The sequence below is a fragment of the Engystomops pustulosus genome, chromosome 6, assembly GCF_040894005.1.
Source record: "Engystomops pustulosus chromosome 6, aEngPut4.maternal, whole genome shotgun sequence".
NCBI lineage: Eukaryota > Metazoa > Chordata > Amphibia > Anura > Leptodactylidae > Engystomops > Engystomops pustulosus.
Genome location: NC_092416.1, coordinates 153,286,376 through 153,304,970, shown reverse-complemented (window position 1 = coordinate 153,304,970; position 18,595 = coordinate 153,286,376). Strand labels below are relative to the sequence as shown.

Genomic DNA, 18,595 nt, shown 5'->3' with positions numbered 1-18,595 from the left:
ATTGTCTGTGCTTTTACCTATAACTATGTTCATCCTCAAATAAAGTTCTCCATGTTGTGTCAGAAATCTAGAGTTCCTCTAAACACACAGGCGAGTTCTGACTGGTACATGAAAGTCTGAGACATATAATTTATGGAAATAAAAGATTATGCTTGATATTCACCCTACCCTAATATTTTTTATTTATTTCAGGAATAACCAGAGCGGGTGATAACAGTAAACTTTGTAATGTACATCAGTAAGTAAAGCAGCTTCTCTGTGCCCATTCCTTTGCTTCTTTCTCCTATAGTGAGCAGTGTATCTGCTAAGAGATTAGGCTTATAAATCAACTATTTCCATATCCTTTGTAAGGAGATAAGACTATCCAGGGACTGAACAACAGCAGGCAACATGCATTATAATCTGTTTGTAGAGAGATCTCATGTGATTTTCAATATACATTTACTACTTTTGTCCATTAGGCCATTTACAAGATATTCCCAGTTTAATCTGTATGCTAATGAGGCAGTATTTCCTTTTTTCACTGGTGCTCTTTGCTTCTCACAAGACAAAGCTCCTGTGTATCTTTTGGAGAGGATAGTGGTCTAGACAATATTAGGAGCGCTCTGGGTGCACCAACTGCCTAATTAGCATACAAATAAAAATTAGGAATTTCTCAAAAATTCATAATTGACAGAAATAATAATGGTGTTTTTTTAAAAATCATATTGCATTTCTATACAACATGCTGCCAGCAGATTATAATCTGTGTTAGAGAAGGTGAACTCCCTTTAAGTAATTAGATGCTTTATCAGACTCCTTTATCTCTCTGCTGTCTGTGGATACAGGGCAGAAAAATGATTAACACAAAGTGCCGAAATAAGTAAGAAAGACAGAGGGATTTTACTATAGATTTCTGCAATTTTGTTTAGTTATGTTTTAAAGGGGCAGCCTAATCCTTATCCACATGACTTGTAGATCTCTGGGGGGTCCAAAGGATCCCAGAAATCTGTCACTTATCCCCTATCCTGTGACTATGGGACAACTTACATTAGTAAGACAACTGAAGAAAATTGGTACCAGGTGCCGCACCATCATTGTCCATGTATTGTGTTACAGTGATGACAAATGACACTTTTTCATTCCTATTTCTCATAATACTATATGCAAATCAGAACTCAGTTTTGCAGAAGGTGAACTAAAATCAGTTCTGGGGCCAAGTTGTGTCTGGCAGTGATTGAACCACTAAAACTGTATGTGAAGAAAAAAAGTGACTTTTATCTAGAAATACAGGTGGTCCCCTACTTAAGGACACCCAACTTACAGACGACCCCCAGTTAAAGACGGACCCCTCTGCCCACTGTGACCTTTAGTGAAGCTCTCTGGATGCTTTACTCTGATATAGTTGATTTGATATAGATGCTGATATAGATGCTTTCCTCTGATGTCCCAGACTGTAATAATCAGCTGTAAGGTGTCTATAATTAAGTTTTATTGATAATCCTTGGTCCAATGACAGCAAAAAAATTTGAAACTCCAATTGTCACTGGGGCCAATTTTTTTTTGCCTGGATTTACAATTATAAAATATACAGTTTCAACTTACATACAAATTCAAGTTAAGAACAAACCAATGGAACCTTTCTTGTATGTAACCCGGGGACTGCCTGTATGTTCCAAAAAACTGCATTTTTGGACTTCAATATCACATGTAATGGACTGAACAACAGAAAGAACTGAATGAAAGCCCAACACATAATCATCATTTCTTTTCCAATATATTTGGCAAAAAAAGGAAAGTAATGTAAGTAAATCCAAGCATCATTCTGCCACTGCACAATAAATAACGGAAAAAAAAAGTTATCGCACTCAGCACCCATAAAGAGATCATGGAAGAGAAATTATTGTAAAAAACGATCAAGCTTCTTCTGGATATTATCAAAGGAATACTTCCCCATGTAATCGATGTGGCCTTCTTCCCATTTCCTGCGCTCTTCCTCCATTTTCAGCGCTTCCTCGGCTTCCTGGATGGATAATTCCGAAACAGACTTGGAGAGATGAGCCTGAATAATACAATCAATAATCAGTATTTTTAGATTGAATTGCACATTAATATGGAGAGGATGTTATAGAGAAATTATCTCCAGGCTTAATTCATTTCTTAATTCATGGGCCAAACATGTATGGCGTGTGGATGCTGTAGAGAAATGACTTCATGCTGCTTTCTATACAAGGTGGGGGACTGCTGTATTACATTTAAAGGGAACTTATCACCAGGTTTTACCCCATTAAACAACTTGACCCTTAGGGAGGGTATGAAATGTCTTTTCTAGAATCTAGTATGTAAAATCTCTCCCAGTTACCCCAAAAAATCTCCTCCAAAGTCTTGTGAAAATGAGCAGAGAAGAGTCATATTTTGCCTGGAGGCTGCAGGGGGGAGAGTCACTTGAAACACCTCTACCTTTGGTTCTGCCGTAACATGAAACATGATTTGGTGTCACATTAAAGATAAGAATTTTGATATTAGGATTGATCTACAGAACCAGAGATATGGGCAGCTAAAGACCTAGTTGGAAATGCATAAAAATCCAAATATCCCATCTATATCTTGGTTCAGTAGATCACAAAACCACAAATCTGATACGATCTGAAAGAAGAGATTCTTTTCTTTTGTTTTAGGTGCTATAAAATAAAGATAAAGTCCTCTGAAATTACATTTCTCCCTGTGGCCCTTAAATGAAATCTACCATTTATTTTTATGCATTATGAATCAAACATACCTTAAGAATGCTGTAGCTACACTGATGCAGAAACATATCTTGTTTAATCCCTGATCTGAGTGGTTTTTCAGAAAAAACAATCCTAAAATTATGCTAATGAGGCACTGTGCCACCTCCTACCCTAATTATGCACTGCTCCAGAGAATGATGTAATCACTGTGTTGTCCTTGACAGGCAGAAGTAATAAATCGCTGCACCATTCCCCAGCTGCTGTGTATCATCCAGCTCAGGTTGATTAGTCCTGTCTGGACAGTTCAGGCAGCTTTTTATGCACAGAATTTTATAATTGTTTTTTGAACAAAAAAAAAACACTTGGTTCAAGGATTAAATAAAACATGTTTCTGCATCAGGGTAGCTACAGCATTCTCAAAGTATGTTTGCTTCATAATGCATCAAATCAAATGGTAGGTTTCCTTTAAATTGACTAATCTAAATGGACTCTTCTCATCATTTTCACATGACTTTGGAGGTGACTCTTTTATAGGTAGAAGGATAGGATTTCACATAAGGACTTCTAGAAAGGACATTTCATCCCCGACCTGAGGTGACTGGTAGTTTAATGGGGTCAAATCTGGCAACAGGTTCTCTGTTTTTGTTTAAGGGGATGGGTGATACTTGGTGATGTAACAAGAATACAATAACACTGCTAACAATCATATGATATCATTGATCCATATTGATTGGTATTCAGCAACATGAAAATTCACTGATTCAAAATTCAAATAAATAAAAATAAAAGGGTATTATAGTTTTGGAACTGAAGGTCCATGTCCATTAACCCATTGTGTGCATGTCAGGCGGTATGTTGGCCAATCACAGGGAAGAGGTTTCCAGATTATGGTTGGAGTAAGAAGATTATAATCTTGTAGTAGTTTTGGTGATTGATAATATCTAAAAGTATACACCCCTTGAACAGCTATAAAAGCATGCAATAACACCAAAAATAAAATACAGATATGTACCACATTGGTATACAGGAAAAAAGAGAACCTGAAAATGTAATATATAACCGCAAACAATTGGTTTCTTGTGTGTTTTTACTTTTTTTTTTTTTGGTTGTAGTCACTGAAGTATATGACTACACCATAACATCACTCCATCGCTTCATATCCCAGCTGTCCGTCATAACATAAGATAAGATTTTATTCCATGGTGTTACTGCCGACAGTAGAACATTACACAAAGCCGCCTGATTACACGAAAAGAAACGTCATTGGGAAGCAAAAGGAAATGAAAGATATGTAGATAGGAAGAGCGCAGAAGAAGCAGGTGATGATGGAGGAGAGCCGATGGAAATACCATGTGGAAGGAGTCTTCAGTTACAGGCTGAGGGCTGAGTTGGGAGGGGAGAAGGTCTTGTCCTTGAAGACTGTCATCAAGTGGCGGCTGCCCAGAGCTACTACTGGGTTGCTGGAAAGACATCAGTTAGAGGCATAACCCTTTACTCCATGTTATCTGTACATGTATAACATACACCACATTAAAGGGATGGTCTGAGAGGACAGGGAGCAGCATAGGATGCACAGGCTGACAAGCTCACCTTCATCACTGCTGGAGGAGCAGAACCAGTACCAGAACTAGAGCACATGTAATCTGCTGGAGGTCCAGGGTGGTGGATATGTACGGGCCCCTAGAGTCGGTATCCATGAGTGAGCACATTTTAGAGCATGTCCTATTCCTGTGTTTGAGGCTCTTTACGATTCTCACTGTGTGAGTGGACCGCACATGTACATGAAGCAATGGCCGCAAACAAAGGATCCGCATCCCAAGAACGCATGTAATCCAAATATCTTCCCCAGTCCACGGTCATGATTCTAGATCTTGCAACAGACAACTACCTCCCAAGGACATTTAAAGGAAATCTATCATCAAAAGCAAACATGGATAAACCAGGGACACTTACTCATAGATCCAGGCACTGTGACTGTGGTAATCTTCTTATATTTGCTATCCATGGCCTCTTTTCTTCTTTTAAAATTATGCTAATGACATCCTAAAGTGCATCCTGAGGTGTTAACAGAGCCCCATTGTGATGTAGATTTAAAGGCTGTTACAGTTTGCAGGGAGCCCATCCCCTCCAACTTTGTACTGAAACTTCCTCTGCCGCAGTGAGATTACATAAGGGAAGGGCAGTGTAACAGCCTGTGAAGCTACAGCACATAGAGGCTCTGGTATGCTCCCCAGAGCCCTTCAGGCTCATTAGAATAATTATATAGGTTGATTTTAGAAGAAAGAAGGCCAGGCATAACAAATATACGAAGATCATCACAATCTTGGTGCCTGGATCTATGATCAAGTGTCTCTGGTTTATCCATACCTGATTCTGAAAATAGATTTCCTTTAACAAGACAGGGGATGATGGGTGTGTTACCTCCTCGTTGCTCTTAAGAGAAGTGCAGCATCCACATGCATCTTTATAGGAGGACAGCTAGAAGCAGATTCAGTTTTCTCAAACTTATTGCGGACTGTACACACAGAATCCTCCAATATAATGGTATGATGAGGTGTGCACCCTGCAGAAGATCTACACACTGTCAGATTCAATCCTGCGACTACCGTGCATAGAGGTCATTACTGTACATTAATCATTAATACTTGGAGAATACATTAAAGCAGATGTGAAGGGAACCACTTTTCCTGCTGGGACCCCACGGAACAGGGGTATCCAAGCCCCAAGCCCCCTTAAGTCAAAGGAGTGCGGGACCAGGCGATTCTGTAATTCTCATTACAAGAGAATTTGAAGTACCCCGGGGATTTGGCTTTGGAACCCCCACTTTTTATGCTGCTGTTTAATAATGATTTGTAAATATAAATAAGTTCTTATTGCTGGTATTATATATTGGAACAACTCACTATAAGATCACTGATCTGTGATAAATATTATTATTACATTGGAACAAGAGGGCGTGCTGAGGAAGAACACACAATAAGCACCTAAATTCTTGGAGAATTCTTTTTAGACCTAAGTAAGAACTTACAGAACTTACTGAGTGCCCAGGATTATCAGGCTGAGCTTCCTTGGAGCAGTCAGAAGACGGATTCTCACTTTTCATCTGAAGTTCAATTCTTCCAAATTGATGCTGTAAAAAACAAAAATTGTCAGTTGTTGAAAAATGTCGTACAATTTTAGACAAGTCACTTTTAGGCATCTTTCAAATGCTTACAAAGGAGTAAATATGTGACTATAAAGTACAACTAGTCACACAAAAATAAGACCACAACACTGGTGCTTAAAGGGGATGTCCCAGCAATAGGGCCCCAACTGTGGCAGTCAGACCTCCATCGCTCAGATTGTGGGACAACCCCTTTAAAAATGTATGTTCTGCACAAAGCCAAAATCCGCTGCTGGACTTACCTTATCTGTGCCATCAAACTCCTCTTGCTCTGTTAATAAAGGCAGAATGTCAGAAATGTACGTCTCCCACCAGTGCACAAGGAATAACTGGTGTTGCTCTCCATTTAGTGCTTCCTCCTCTACAACCCACTTGGATTGTGGGTTATATTTACAATTCCAGGGCTTCGGGGTACCTATAAAATGAACCACCTTCGCCTCTGACCCAAACCTGTAATTGATGTAATATTTACTGTCAATGTTCATTTCTGTTGATTCTTGTATTTTGTTTACATTCTTTATTACATTTTATTTCAATATTAATCCAAAAATGTGCAGAGCGTTTCTTTAGGGTAGTGTCCTATGACCTCTGTGACAACCCCTCTGATCTAGGCTACAGGGGTCCAGTGTGGATTAAAAAAGGAATAAGGTAAATCAATTAAGTTAAGAGGGGAAAGAGAGGGGCACTTGTCATATATAAGGGCTCTTTCACATGGTGAGCGCTCCTTACCCCTCCCCTTCTCCAGCTATCAATATCAGTGTTCTGTTAATGGACTGATCATACTGCCGGGATGTGACTTCAGGCATCATATTGATATATGATGCAAGGAATCCCTTCTTCCCCGTTGTAATCATGAATACAGTTTGTTGCTTCTTTTGTGGGGAAGCAGAGACTCACAGACCGACTCTGACTGAGTGTTTGAGCCCTTAACTGGACATTTTATATATCTGATATAATAACATTTAATTTTTGATAAAAAGTATAATTAAATATACTTAAAGACAGGAACAACACAATCACTTCCAACATACATTGTGATCATGTAACATTAGATATCTCTGCACCCCTCCTTCTAAATCCAGTCCTGTGCAATGTAGCAGAGGTGAATGGTTTCTTCCTGTTGCAGTATTATATACACTCACCGGCCACTTTATTAGGTACACCTGTCCAACTGCTCGTTAACACTTAATTTCTAATCAGCCAATCACATGGCGGCAACTCAGTGCATTTAGGCATGTAGACATGGTCAAGACAGTCTCCTGCAGTTCAAACCGAGCATCAGTATGGGGAAGAAAGGTGATTTGAGTGCCTTTGAACGTGGCATGGTTGGTGCCAGAAGGGCTGGTCTGAGGATTTCAGAAACTGCTGATCTACTGGGATTTTCACGCACAACCATCTCTAGGGTTTACATAGAATGGTCCGAAAAAGAAAAAACATCCAGTGAGCGGCAGTTCTGTGGGCGGAAATGCCTTGTTGATGCCAGAGGTCAGAGGAGAATGGGCAGACTGGTTCGAACTGATAGAAAGGCAACAGTGACTCAAATCGCCACCCGTTAAAACCAAGGTAGGCAGAAGAGCATCTCTGAACGCACAGTACCTCCAACTTTGAGGCAGATGGGCTACAGCAGCAGAAGACCACACCGGGTGCCACTCCTTTCAGCTAAGAACAGGAAACTGAGGCTACAATTTGCACAAGCTCATCGAAATTGGACAGTAGAAGATTGGAAAAACGTTGCCTGGTCTGATGAGTCTCGATATCTGATGCGACATTCGGATGGTAGGGTCAAAATTTGGCGTCAACAACATGAAAGCATGGATCCATCCTGCCTTGTATCAACAGTTCAGGCTGGTGGTGGTGGTGTCATGGTGTGGGGAATATTTTCTTGGCACTCTTTGGGCCCCTTGGTACCAATTGAGCATCGTTGCAACGCCACAGGCTACCTGAGTATTGTTGCTGACCATGTCCATCCCTTTATGACCACAATGTACCCTGTAACATCTGATGGCTACTTTCAGCAGGATAATGCGCCATGTCATAAAGCTGGAATCATCTCAGACTGGTTTCTTGAACATGACAATGAGGTCACTGCACTCAAATGGCCTCCACAGTCACCAGATCTCAATCCAATAGAGCATCTTTGGGATGTGGTGGAACGGGAGATTCGCATCATGGATGTGCAGCCGTCAAATCTGCGGCAACTGTGTGATGCCATCATGTCAATATGGACCAAAATCTCTGAGGAATGCTTCCAGCACCTTGTTGTATCTATGCCACGAAGAATTGAGGCAGTTCTGAAGGCAAAAGGGGGTCCAACCCGTTACTAGCATAGTGTACCTAATAAAGTGGCCGGTGAGTGTATATTAAATGTAATTTAATGCAGGAAACTTTCTTGGCGCACATGGAGATGTTACCACAAGTAGTGCAAGATGACACTCAGCTACAGGTGACAACCCTCGCCCAAGTTACATTTGGTTAGATGACATGTATCTGCAAAGAGTTAGGCTACATTCACACTAACGTATGGGGGACGTATATACGGCCGACGTATATACGGCCGATATACGTCCCCCATACACTTCTATGGGCGCACGGCACCCCACGGGAGCGGTACGGTGCCGCACACGTGCGGCACCGTACCGTTCCGTACCCGGGAAAAAGATAGGACCTGTCCTATCTTTTCCCGTAATACGGCGCCGTGCGCCATAGGTTGCTATGGAGAGGGGCTGCGCTCACCTCCTCCTCCTCTCCCCGTACACTGCCGTTGCCCGCTACGGTACGGTACGGGCGGGCAACGGCAGTGTGAATATAGCCTTAGTAAGTTCTCTCCGTGTTTGCCAGGTCCTCCGGTTTCCTCCTACACTCCAAAACATATTGGTAGGTTGATTAGATTGTGAGCCACATTGGGGACAGGGACTGATATGACAAGTTCTGTGCAGCGCTGTGTAATCTGTGTGCGCTATATAAATAAAGGAATTATTATTATTACTTACTGTTTAAAAGCTGGTATGTAGGTGTAAACAGAACTTATGCTCAAGTTATAGATGAAAGGCAAATGTTTGCTGATGTCTGCTGTTGCCCAATTACTAAAGAAACTGTTTAGTAGACCCTGGTCACCACCTGCAAAAAATAATAAAAAAACATATAAAAATAAAAAAGGCTTAGGAGCCAAACAGCCCTTTGACACGTCTACAATCTGTGTAAGCCTCATTTTCTGTTCTAACCACAGCTCCTCTGAACAGAACAGCAAAATTCTAGTTCTATACAGTATAACCAGGGAAGCTTTTTTGTTGCTCAAATCAGCATAACTTACGACGACACAGTTTTTTCTGTTCATACAAGTCACAGTCAGGCCGAAATATGATGTGCTGTTCAAAAGGGAGTTTACCAGCAACTTTGACCACACAAAGCTGAAGACATTACATACTGGCTCTGGGTAACCAGATTTTGTATTTATTGTCAGTAGCAGCAGGACTGTGAAATATGTATTCCCCGATTGTAGCTGGACCTGGAACACTGGAATAGTCTCCTCAAACGGCTGTGTTCTTTGATCTCTGCATTCAAACTCCTCCCAAGCCTGTATCTGTGCTGTAAGATCTTAAACAGGAGTGCTTCAATTCCAGCAACAATCATGGAATATAAATGGACGGACCCCACTTTCACAGTCCTGTTGCTACTAACAACACACACAAAAGTATAATTACACAGATGTCCAGGGACAATACCCAAAGCTTTGTATGGTCTAAATGGCTGGTTGACTCCCGTCAATTATGGAAATCATTGTTTCAAAGCAAGTACAGATGCATATCAGCAATTGGCACAAATCTGGATGTATATGGGCACCCTCATATACATTTGAATCAAGCATAATTGTGGATAGATTGGACAGCACCTACTTTTACTACAAACTGGTTTTGAACATGACGTAAAAGTATATTTCCAAAGGTTTTGACTAGAGATAATAGGGTACAGGCAGTCCCCGGGTTACATACAGGATAGGTTCTGCGTTCTTCAGTTGAATTTGTATGTAAGTCGGAACTGTATGTTTTATAATTGCAACCCCAGTCAAATTGTTTTTTGGTCTCTGTGACAAATGGATTTTTAAAATGTTGTGTTGTCATAAGAACCAGGATTAATAATAAAGCTTCATTACAGACACATGTGATAACTGTTACAGCTCATTATTGTAGCCTAGGACTAAAGTACAGTAAATTACCAACATCCAGAGGTCCGTTTGTAACTAGGGGTCGTATGTAAGTTGGGTGTTCTTAAGTAGGGGACTGACTGTATTCAGTAAGATAGCACTAAATGAGATAAAACCTTACCATCAAAGCTGCCATTGTCTTCTGCATACTGTAGAAGACGTCTGAAGGTGTCCAGTGAAGGTCTGAAGACAAACACCCCACTGTTAAAACAGTCCGGCCAACCGGAATCGGGAGCGGCTGAAAATTCTTCTCGATCAAACAATTCATCGATGTTACGGAGAGGCTGTTACAGAAAAGGAATAATCTCATACATTTTCCTAAAAGTCTCCCATAGGCAAGTATTCATTCATATACAGGTAAGAATTTCACCTAAAACTTTACCGCAACCTTGGAATGTTAGGCATAAGATATAGATCAGTAAAGTATACTTACTATTGTGTCCGCGTCCATGTACACACACTTTGTGTACTGCGTGAGGGTCCAGCACTGGATTTTGGTGAAGGTCACTCCAAGTTCTGGACGTTTCAGTAAGGACAACCGCACCAGATCTGCACTGTCCAGAATATCCACCTCCAAAACTTCATCAAAAACTTTACCAAGAACAGCCCTTAAAATAGAAAAGTAAATAGAAGCTGAGCAGTGACTTCAGAGCACTGTAGTTTTTGCACCTTCCACCTTTTTGCACACAGTGGGTAATAGACTTTGAAGCTATAGCATGGAAGGGCTCGGGTAACACCCCCAGTGCCCTTCTGGCTCATAAGCATAATTTTAAAAGTTGATTTTCGAAGGAAGGAGGCCATGGATAAGAAGATTAGAACAGTCACAATGCCGAGGTCCATCAGTATGTGTGCCTGGTTTATCTATGCTTGATTATGATGGTAGATTTCTGTAGATTTTTAAGGTACTTAATGTATTCCTTTGTATGGAGATGGGTCAGGAAGGGATATATATTTCCTTAAAGGGATTGTACCAATTATATAAGTTATCCCTTATCCACAGAATAGGTGATAACATGCTGTTTGGATAAGATCTAACTGCTGGGATCCCACACATCACAAAAACAGGACCTCCAGCAATCCAAAGAACTGGGTTCCAGTTTTCACTTAAGGGTGGAGCAGCAGGACAAGCATGTTTCCATGCAACTGTATGGTAGTGTGAGAAATTGCTGAGCAGTGCTCGGCTATCTCTGGTACTCTCATTAACTGTCTATAAGAGCACTAGAGATACCCGAGTGCTGTGCACAGCAATATCATTGAATGAAGTGGTAGAACACAAGCTTATCCAGCCGCTCTATGCATGAGTAAGAGAAGATCCCCAATTTTAGGATTGCTGGGGATCCTGTTCTGTGTTATTGGAAAGATCCCGCAGTTGAAGCCTCAGCGGTAAATTTTATACCTAAATATTTGGTACAGCCATTTTAAGGAGACTGCTTCTACAAACATTCTCATTTACAAAGGGTCACGCTGCTCACTTTTGACGGACTGTTCGCCTTTTTCTTAGACAGGTATTTGACAGGTGTCTGCGCTGGGATTTATTTCGGCGCACACAATCAATTTTTTGGGGAGCTGCGCTGACTTTCATTCAACGCAAATTGGGGGGGGGGGAGGGGGGTGCCGACGGTCTGACTAATTTGGACTGAATGTGGGAGCGGGAAGTAACTTTCAAATTGTGTCGCAAGCCCAATCACTTACATGCACCTGGAAGAAGAAGAAGACCTGAGCGGGGAAGCGACACATGCAGGATATCAGGCGCACGATCTTAGTGAATCGCGGCACAGTGCATTATCATCAGACAATGCACTTTCGGTGAACTCCTCTGGAAGGGGTAAGTAAATGTGCCCCAGTGTCTTAAGGTCATTCATATTCTGCTGATAATTCAGGGAAAAGTATATGCAGATAAATTTTCAAGGCGTGGAAAGGAAATCTGTCAACTTAAAGAAGGCAGCTACTTATATATCAATGTCTAACTTGCAGGATGCAACTTTTCCAAAAAGAGGAGATTAAATGGGTGTCTTTTGCTTCTGGAAGACATTTATTGGTTTGGCTTTTATCCAAAATCATGTCTCAAGGCTTCATAAAAGTCAGCAACTAACCTATAGGAAGCTGCCTTTTTTTAGGATAGCAATAGTGGCAAAGTTTTCCTTTCCCCATTCTGGAAAAGGTTTTTCTTTATTTCCCTATGGACAGAAAAATCTAGAAGCAGCCCTCGGCCTGGTCTTACCTCATACGACCGGAGACTTGAGAAGTTATCATTACCACCAGCTTACGGGATGTCTCATGATTCCTCAAAGATTTCCCCAAAACCAAAGCACCTTGAGAGTAGATGTCATTTGTGCAAAGGGTCACAAATGCTTGGTCTGTGACTGATACATAAACACATCAAATAATAATAATAAAAAATAATAACAAAAACACACCAATAATTCCCCCTTTTACTAGTAACTATTTTACCCAAGTAACTATATAATGTGCAAAAAAAAACAATAATAACCCTCCTGCTAAATGGGTTTTGCCATGACAATACTGACCTTGGCTAAGCAGTTATTAAGTTATTATAACTGTATTGAGAAGGGTATAAAAATGAAAAACACTATTTCAAAATTTTATAAAAAGCAATCAAAAAGATGGATGTACCCCAAAATAGTATCAATAGAAATAATATCTTATCCTGCAATAAACAAGCCCTAATAAGGCTCTTCTGATTGAGAAACAAAAAGTTATAGATAAACCTGTCCATGTATCTCTTTAATTGTACTATTCTACAGAATCATTTACCGTATTTTTCAGACAATAAGGAGCACCAGATTATAAGGCGCAACATCACTAAATGCCTGCTAAAACGTCTAGGTTCATATATAAGGCGCACCTGATTATAAGGATGAATGACCAGCAGGTGGCAGACCTGTGCACAGTTCAAGGCAGCTGTTGTCTGTAAGTAAGGTTCATATATAAGACGCACTGGACTATAAGGCGCACCTTTGATTTCTGAGAAAATCAAAGGATTTTTTGTGAGCCTTATAGTCTGAAAAATACGGTACTTATGTTTTTTTTTATGCATAAATGTAAACGTTTTAATAAACAACAAGTGTCATTTTATTCTGTTCCCCCACAGGAAAGGGTTAATACATTTTATCATTATGCTATTTTACCATAAAAATTAACTTTTGGAAAATACAACTCTTATTGCAAAAAGTCCTCATATACCCATGTCAGGCAAAAACTAAATGAAGTCATTTCTTTTGGAATTAGAGCAGCGAAAAAACAAAAAAAAGTGCTCTCAGGACCATTTTAGGCCGTGTCCTTACACTGCTCGCATGATGAAATGCAAGCAGACCACCGGGTAGGCTATTTAATACTGATGCCGGCACATACTTTAGTTAGGCTCGGCGTACTTTAGTTTTGCTAAAAAAATGATTAACTTACATATGTAAATAGCCCTCCGGTGCTACCCTTACGTCATCTTCGGAAGGCCGATGGCTTCCGATGTTTAATTATTGACGCCTCGTTCATTGTAACCGTCCTCCTTCAGGTGCCGAGAGCCGTGACGTCACCAAGCTCTCGGCACCTATCTCCGGCCAGTGTGCGAGAGTTAGTATCTGCGCATGCGCGATAGGTGCCGAGAGCTTGGTGACGTCACGGCTCTCGGCACCTGAAGGAGGACGGTTACAATGAAGGAGGCGTCAATAATTAAACATCGGAAGCCATCGTCCTTCCGAAGATGACGTAGGGGTAGCACCGGAGTGCTATTTACATATGTAAGTTAATAATTTTTTTTGGAAAACTAAAGTACGCCGAGCCTAACTAAAGTATGTGCCGGCATCAGTATTAAATAGCCTACCGGGTGGTCTGCTCGCATGATTTCATCATGCGAGCAGTGGTAGGTTTCCTTTAAGGTGTTAAAGGGGTTGTCCTGTTACAGCAAATAAACATTACTGTTTGTATAATGAAAAGTTACAAACATTTCCAATGTACTTTCTTCATCAATTCCTCATGGTCATTCTGTAGAACGCTTCTATGTGTACTAATAGTGGACAGCAATGTGTCCCTGGTCATGTGATGTCACACAGGTGCACGGCTGTTATACCACTGGTCATGTGATGTCACACAGGTACACGGCTTGTTAAATCCCTGGTCATGTGATGTCACACAGGTGCACGGCTAGCTATATCTCACTTGTCATGTGATGGCACAAAGGCACAAGGCTCGTTATATCACTGATCATGATCACGAGCGTTGCATCTGTGTGACATCACATGACCAGGGATTAGTGTTTATCCACAGGAAGTAAACAATGAAGCTTCCTAAAGAATGACAGCAAGCAGAGATCTAGAAAACTGAAAGTATCAATTGCATAATTGAATAATTGCATATTTGTCTTTGTAAATCCGCCCCATTACTGCAATCCTTGTCAAATATTATAAAGGGCAGCTCCGACCGCTGCGTCACCAGGAATAATCAGGATAACCATGGGCCTGCGGCCAAAATCTACACGTGTGGACTCAAGCATCCCACATGGACACACAGCGCAGCTACAGCACAGGACACTTACCTGGCATAGCGAGGAATCTGCAGAAATGGATCCACCGGAGAACATACAGGGGATCAATCTAACTTCTACAACAATAAAAACAAATGGTCAGACAAGGGTTAATTAAATGTTAAATATTAATAGGATATTTATTCTCAAGGTCACATGACAGTTTTCTGTGTTTCTATGCATAAATGAAATTCCTTTCTGTAAATCAGTAACAGGTAGTGAGAGGAGACAGGAGGCTGAAGGTGCCTGCACTGGGGACAACCGGTTGTACTGGGGTGGTGCCGTGGATTTTTGGGGTGCAGCATAACACTTGGTGTGGGACCTCCACAGATCACAAAAACGAGGGGTCTGTCGCATGACCATTCTGCTGCATTAATCTCTATGGAGCTGACGGAGATCGGTGAGCGCAGCGCTCGGCAATTTCCGTCAGCTCCATAGAGATTAATGGAACAGAACAGTCATGTGCGGCCGTCTGCGGCATTAGTCAGAGGAGCAGTTTCGCGATCTGCGGGGTTCTCAGCACTGATCAGCAAGTTAAACCTTATCCCATGGATAGGGCCTAACTTTCCTTCATGGTAAAAACCCCTTTAATTTAGCTGTACCCTCTGCAATTTGCCCTATAGACTCTTTATAGGAGACTTATAGAGTCCTTGGGTGCACATTTATACCCTAAAGGTCAGTGTAAATCCCTCTGATGGTAAGGAATGTGCTTATCAAATTAAAAAGGGGGTGTGTAAGCCTGAGCACTGGGTCACAGTGTGTGCCTTGTTGCTCGAAATTCCCCTAAAGGAAATCTACCATCAAAATCCATCATGATAAACCAGGGACACTTACCCATACATCCAGGCACTGTGACTCTTTTAAAATTTTGTTAGGGTTCTGGGGGCATTACCAGATCCCCTTCTTGCTGTAGCTTCAAATGCTGTTGCACAGTCTCTCCCTCCTCCTGGTCAGCACTTCCCTCTCCCTTGGTCTGATTTAATCTCACTGCAGCAAGCAGTGGGAGGGAAGAGTGCTTCTCCACAGTGTAACAGCCTGTCATGCTACAGCACGGAGGGTCTCTGGTAACAACCCCCAGAACCCTTCTGTCTCATTAGCATAATTGTAAAAGTTGATTTTAGAAGGGAGGAGGGATTGGTGGTGATGGGAAGCACCATACAAAGTTCTTACTTAAAGAGGACCTCTCACCCTGAAAAAGTGCACTAGGAGCTGCTTACTAAAGTTAGCAGCTAATAGTGGTACAACAGTCCCCGCACTGTTACACTGCTAGCGTTATCTGATACCTCCGATATCTTTAACTAACGCCGCTGCCATGTACAGTACTAACGCTGGACCACTCTCAAAGTGGTCCGGCATATTCATGAGGGGGCGGTCACCGCTGCCCCATGGAGCAAGCAGGGCGGTTTGGGGAAGAGGCAGCGCCTTGGACTGCTCCCTCATGAATATGTTTGTAGTGTACAGCGCAGCAGTGTTTGTTAGCGTTATTGGAAGTTTCTAATAACGCTAACAGTATAACACTGCTGCGTCTGTTCTGGCAGCAGGAGTTGCTTACTTTAGTAAGCAGCTCCGAGCGCACTTTTTCAGGGTGACAGGTTTTTAAAGGACATCTGCCACCAGGATGAAGGACTGTATGCAAACAACCCTGAGGAGCTGCAGGCTCCATATTTGTTATATTGCAGCCTGAAGCCTGTCAGGCTCATTTGCATACAGTCCTTCATCCTGGTGGTTGATGTCCTTTAAGTTTTTATAGCATCAGGGACCAGTCCTGAAAACATCGGTGATCCTGAACATCCTCCATGTTTGCTAGGTACTGTGTGTCTGGTAAAGCCGGGGCAGTACACCCCACTAGAGGGTCATAGGGACCCATCTCTACGGACCCACAACACCTTTTGGCAGAATGGAACTAAATATGGGACCCTAAACCCAGCTGTATAAAGGCACGCTGGCGGATTAGTGGTCCCAAGCGAACTGACAGCTTCCCTTTAAGACCAGGGAGGATGAAATAAAAGACTGCATACAGCTCTGTGACCCCTTAAGAGGGTTTTTCGGATCCCACTAATCTTATACAAGGGGCTTATTCTAAAGGATCATCAACAATAAAGACCTGAAAAAAAAAACATACAACAGCAATGACCTAACTTTTCTTGTCTTTCAGTCTGTGTCTGTGGAGTCGCCCTGGACTTACTTCAGCACCACCTGGCAAATTTCGTCATAAGAGGGTTTTGCTAAATTCCCCAAATATTGTGGGCCACCTACTGTATAGTTTTATCCATGTACTTAGACTGATAAGTGATAAACTAGTGAAAACTAGTGATTCTATAGATCTGAAAGAAATGTCATATTGCAGCAGCAGATAGCACTGAGTGTATTATGGCAATATAATAAATGATCCTACAGTCCTGTACAGTCCTGCTGTAGACTATGAAGTCTTGTCCTCCCCCATACACCTGCCCTGTGTCCATGCTATACAGTGCTGCAGCCCCTCATCCTCCTGTCAGCCCCTCCATGCTGCTGGTGCAGGCGCCGCCATTATCCCGGAGACCTTGTCAGTGCCGAGTCCTCCAGCTGTCCTTGTCGCCAGGTCTCACGGAGGGGACAGTGACAGCTCGGGCGGCAGCGGTCACACGGCTCTCCCCGGGGCTCTGACGTCTCGGTCTGGAGCCGCAGGGAGGGAGTAGTCAGGGAAGATGGACAGGGAGGCGGGAGTCTGCTCTACACGGATTTAAAGGGGCGCTCCACCTCCTCCTCCTGTACTGCGGGGTGCACTGTACACACCGAGGCTCAGGACTATCAAATTCATCTTTATTCATATTTTTCAGGTTATTAAGAATGTTCCAAACATCCAAGCAGGTAAACCTAGAGATGAAACAACTGCTTTCTTTAGGTAACACGTTTCGGCACTGTATATGGTGTCTTCTTCAGACCAAAGTTCTGAAAACATGTATGTATTTTGATATTCTCCATTTAGCTCTATAGGAGAGATAAGCATGGCTGTTTTTATTACTCCAAAGATTTGAACTAAATTTATGACATATCCTTTGTCATGATAGGCGATATGTCATAAATAGATGGGGGGAAACCCCTTGAACCTTGCTTGGAGTCCCAGAAATACAAAATCTGCCCCCATCTACACCTCTAAGGGCTCATTCACACGAACGTAATAGGAACCGATATGCGGCCACATACTGATCCACAATGACATCTATTGCGCTGGGTCACGATGCAGTGAATATTTCGCCATGTTACGGCACCGGCCCTGCGCTGCTCTATGAGGCAGAAAGCAAAGACTTCATACAGATTATTCCTTCTAAAATGAACTTTTAAAATTATGCTAATGAGTCAGGTCCTGTGGAGCATTGTCAGAATCCCTCAATGCTGCAGCTTCACAGGCTGTCACACTGTATCAGCCCCCCCCCCCCCCCCCCTGCTCTCTGCCTGATGTGACCTTACAGCAGCAGAGGAAGTTTCAGCATCTTACACAACGTAACAGCCTGTGAATGTACAGCATGGAGGGGCTCAGGTAACAACCCACACAGCCCTTTTGGCTCATTAGCATAATTTTAATAGATGCTTCAGTTTGATGGTAGATCAATTTTAACAACTGAACAAGTCACTAATTATGTACACATGAAATCAATGATTGCGGTCTATACATGATGTATACAATACGTAGAACATCAAGATATTACCTTAAAATAAGAAGAGGCATCGCCATAGGTACTGAAGAGGATGCAGCTACCTACAAATCTAGTAATAAACAGCAAGTCCCTTATTGTGCTCCCCGGGGAGACTTCCGGAGTGTAGGACGTGTAGCTCATAATGAGGAGCTAAAAGACTTAGGGAAAACATCTTGTTCCTGACGTGAATTCCAAGTGTTGCTGTGGGGCCCAGTACTGCCGGGTACACTGTAGTGACAGGATTCCTACACATCATTCCAAAATGTCTGCAGAACTTTTTTCACATTTTGCGATGTTACGTTCTTGAGC

The 18,595-nt window shown here is 42.1% G+C and overlaps 1 protein-coding gene across 6 annotated transcripts; it reads right to left on the bottom strand.

The window, feature by feature from the left end:
- Positions 1-1,454: 1,454 nt before the first annotated feature.
- LOC140064699 (glycogenin-1-like) lies at positions 1,455-18,362 on the bottom strand. 6 transcript variants are annotated; one of them, XM_072111837.1, is made up of 10 exons: positions 18,299-18,362; positions 14,622-14,686; positions 12,294-12,435; positions 10,506-10,680; positions 10,194-10,356; positions 8,862-8,988; positions 6,114-6,321; positions 5,737-5,838; positions 4,058-4,168; positions 1,455-2,041 (listed from the first exon to the last, which is right to left on the bottom strand). In XM_072111837.1, exons 2-10 carry the CDS (start codon positions 14,626-14,628, stop codon positions 1,880-1,882), a joined length of 1,197 nt encoding a protein of 398 aa, XP_071967938.1. In that variant the 5' UTR covers positions 14,629-14,686; positions 18,299-18,362; the 3' UTR covers positions 1,455-1,879. The 6 variants fall into 6 exon arrangements, with proteins under 6 accessions (XP_071967938.1, XP_071967937.1, XP_071967939.1 ...); XM_072111836.1 differs by lacking the exon at positions 18,299-18,362 and adding an exon at positions 17,152-17,329; XM_072111838.1 differs by lacking the exon at positions 18,299-18,362 and adding an exon at positions 17,152-17,329 and having other exon boundaries at positions 5,746-5,838.
- Positions 18,363-18,595: the final 233 nt, after the last annotated feature.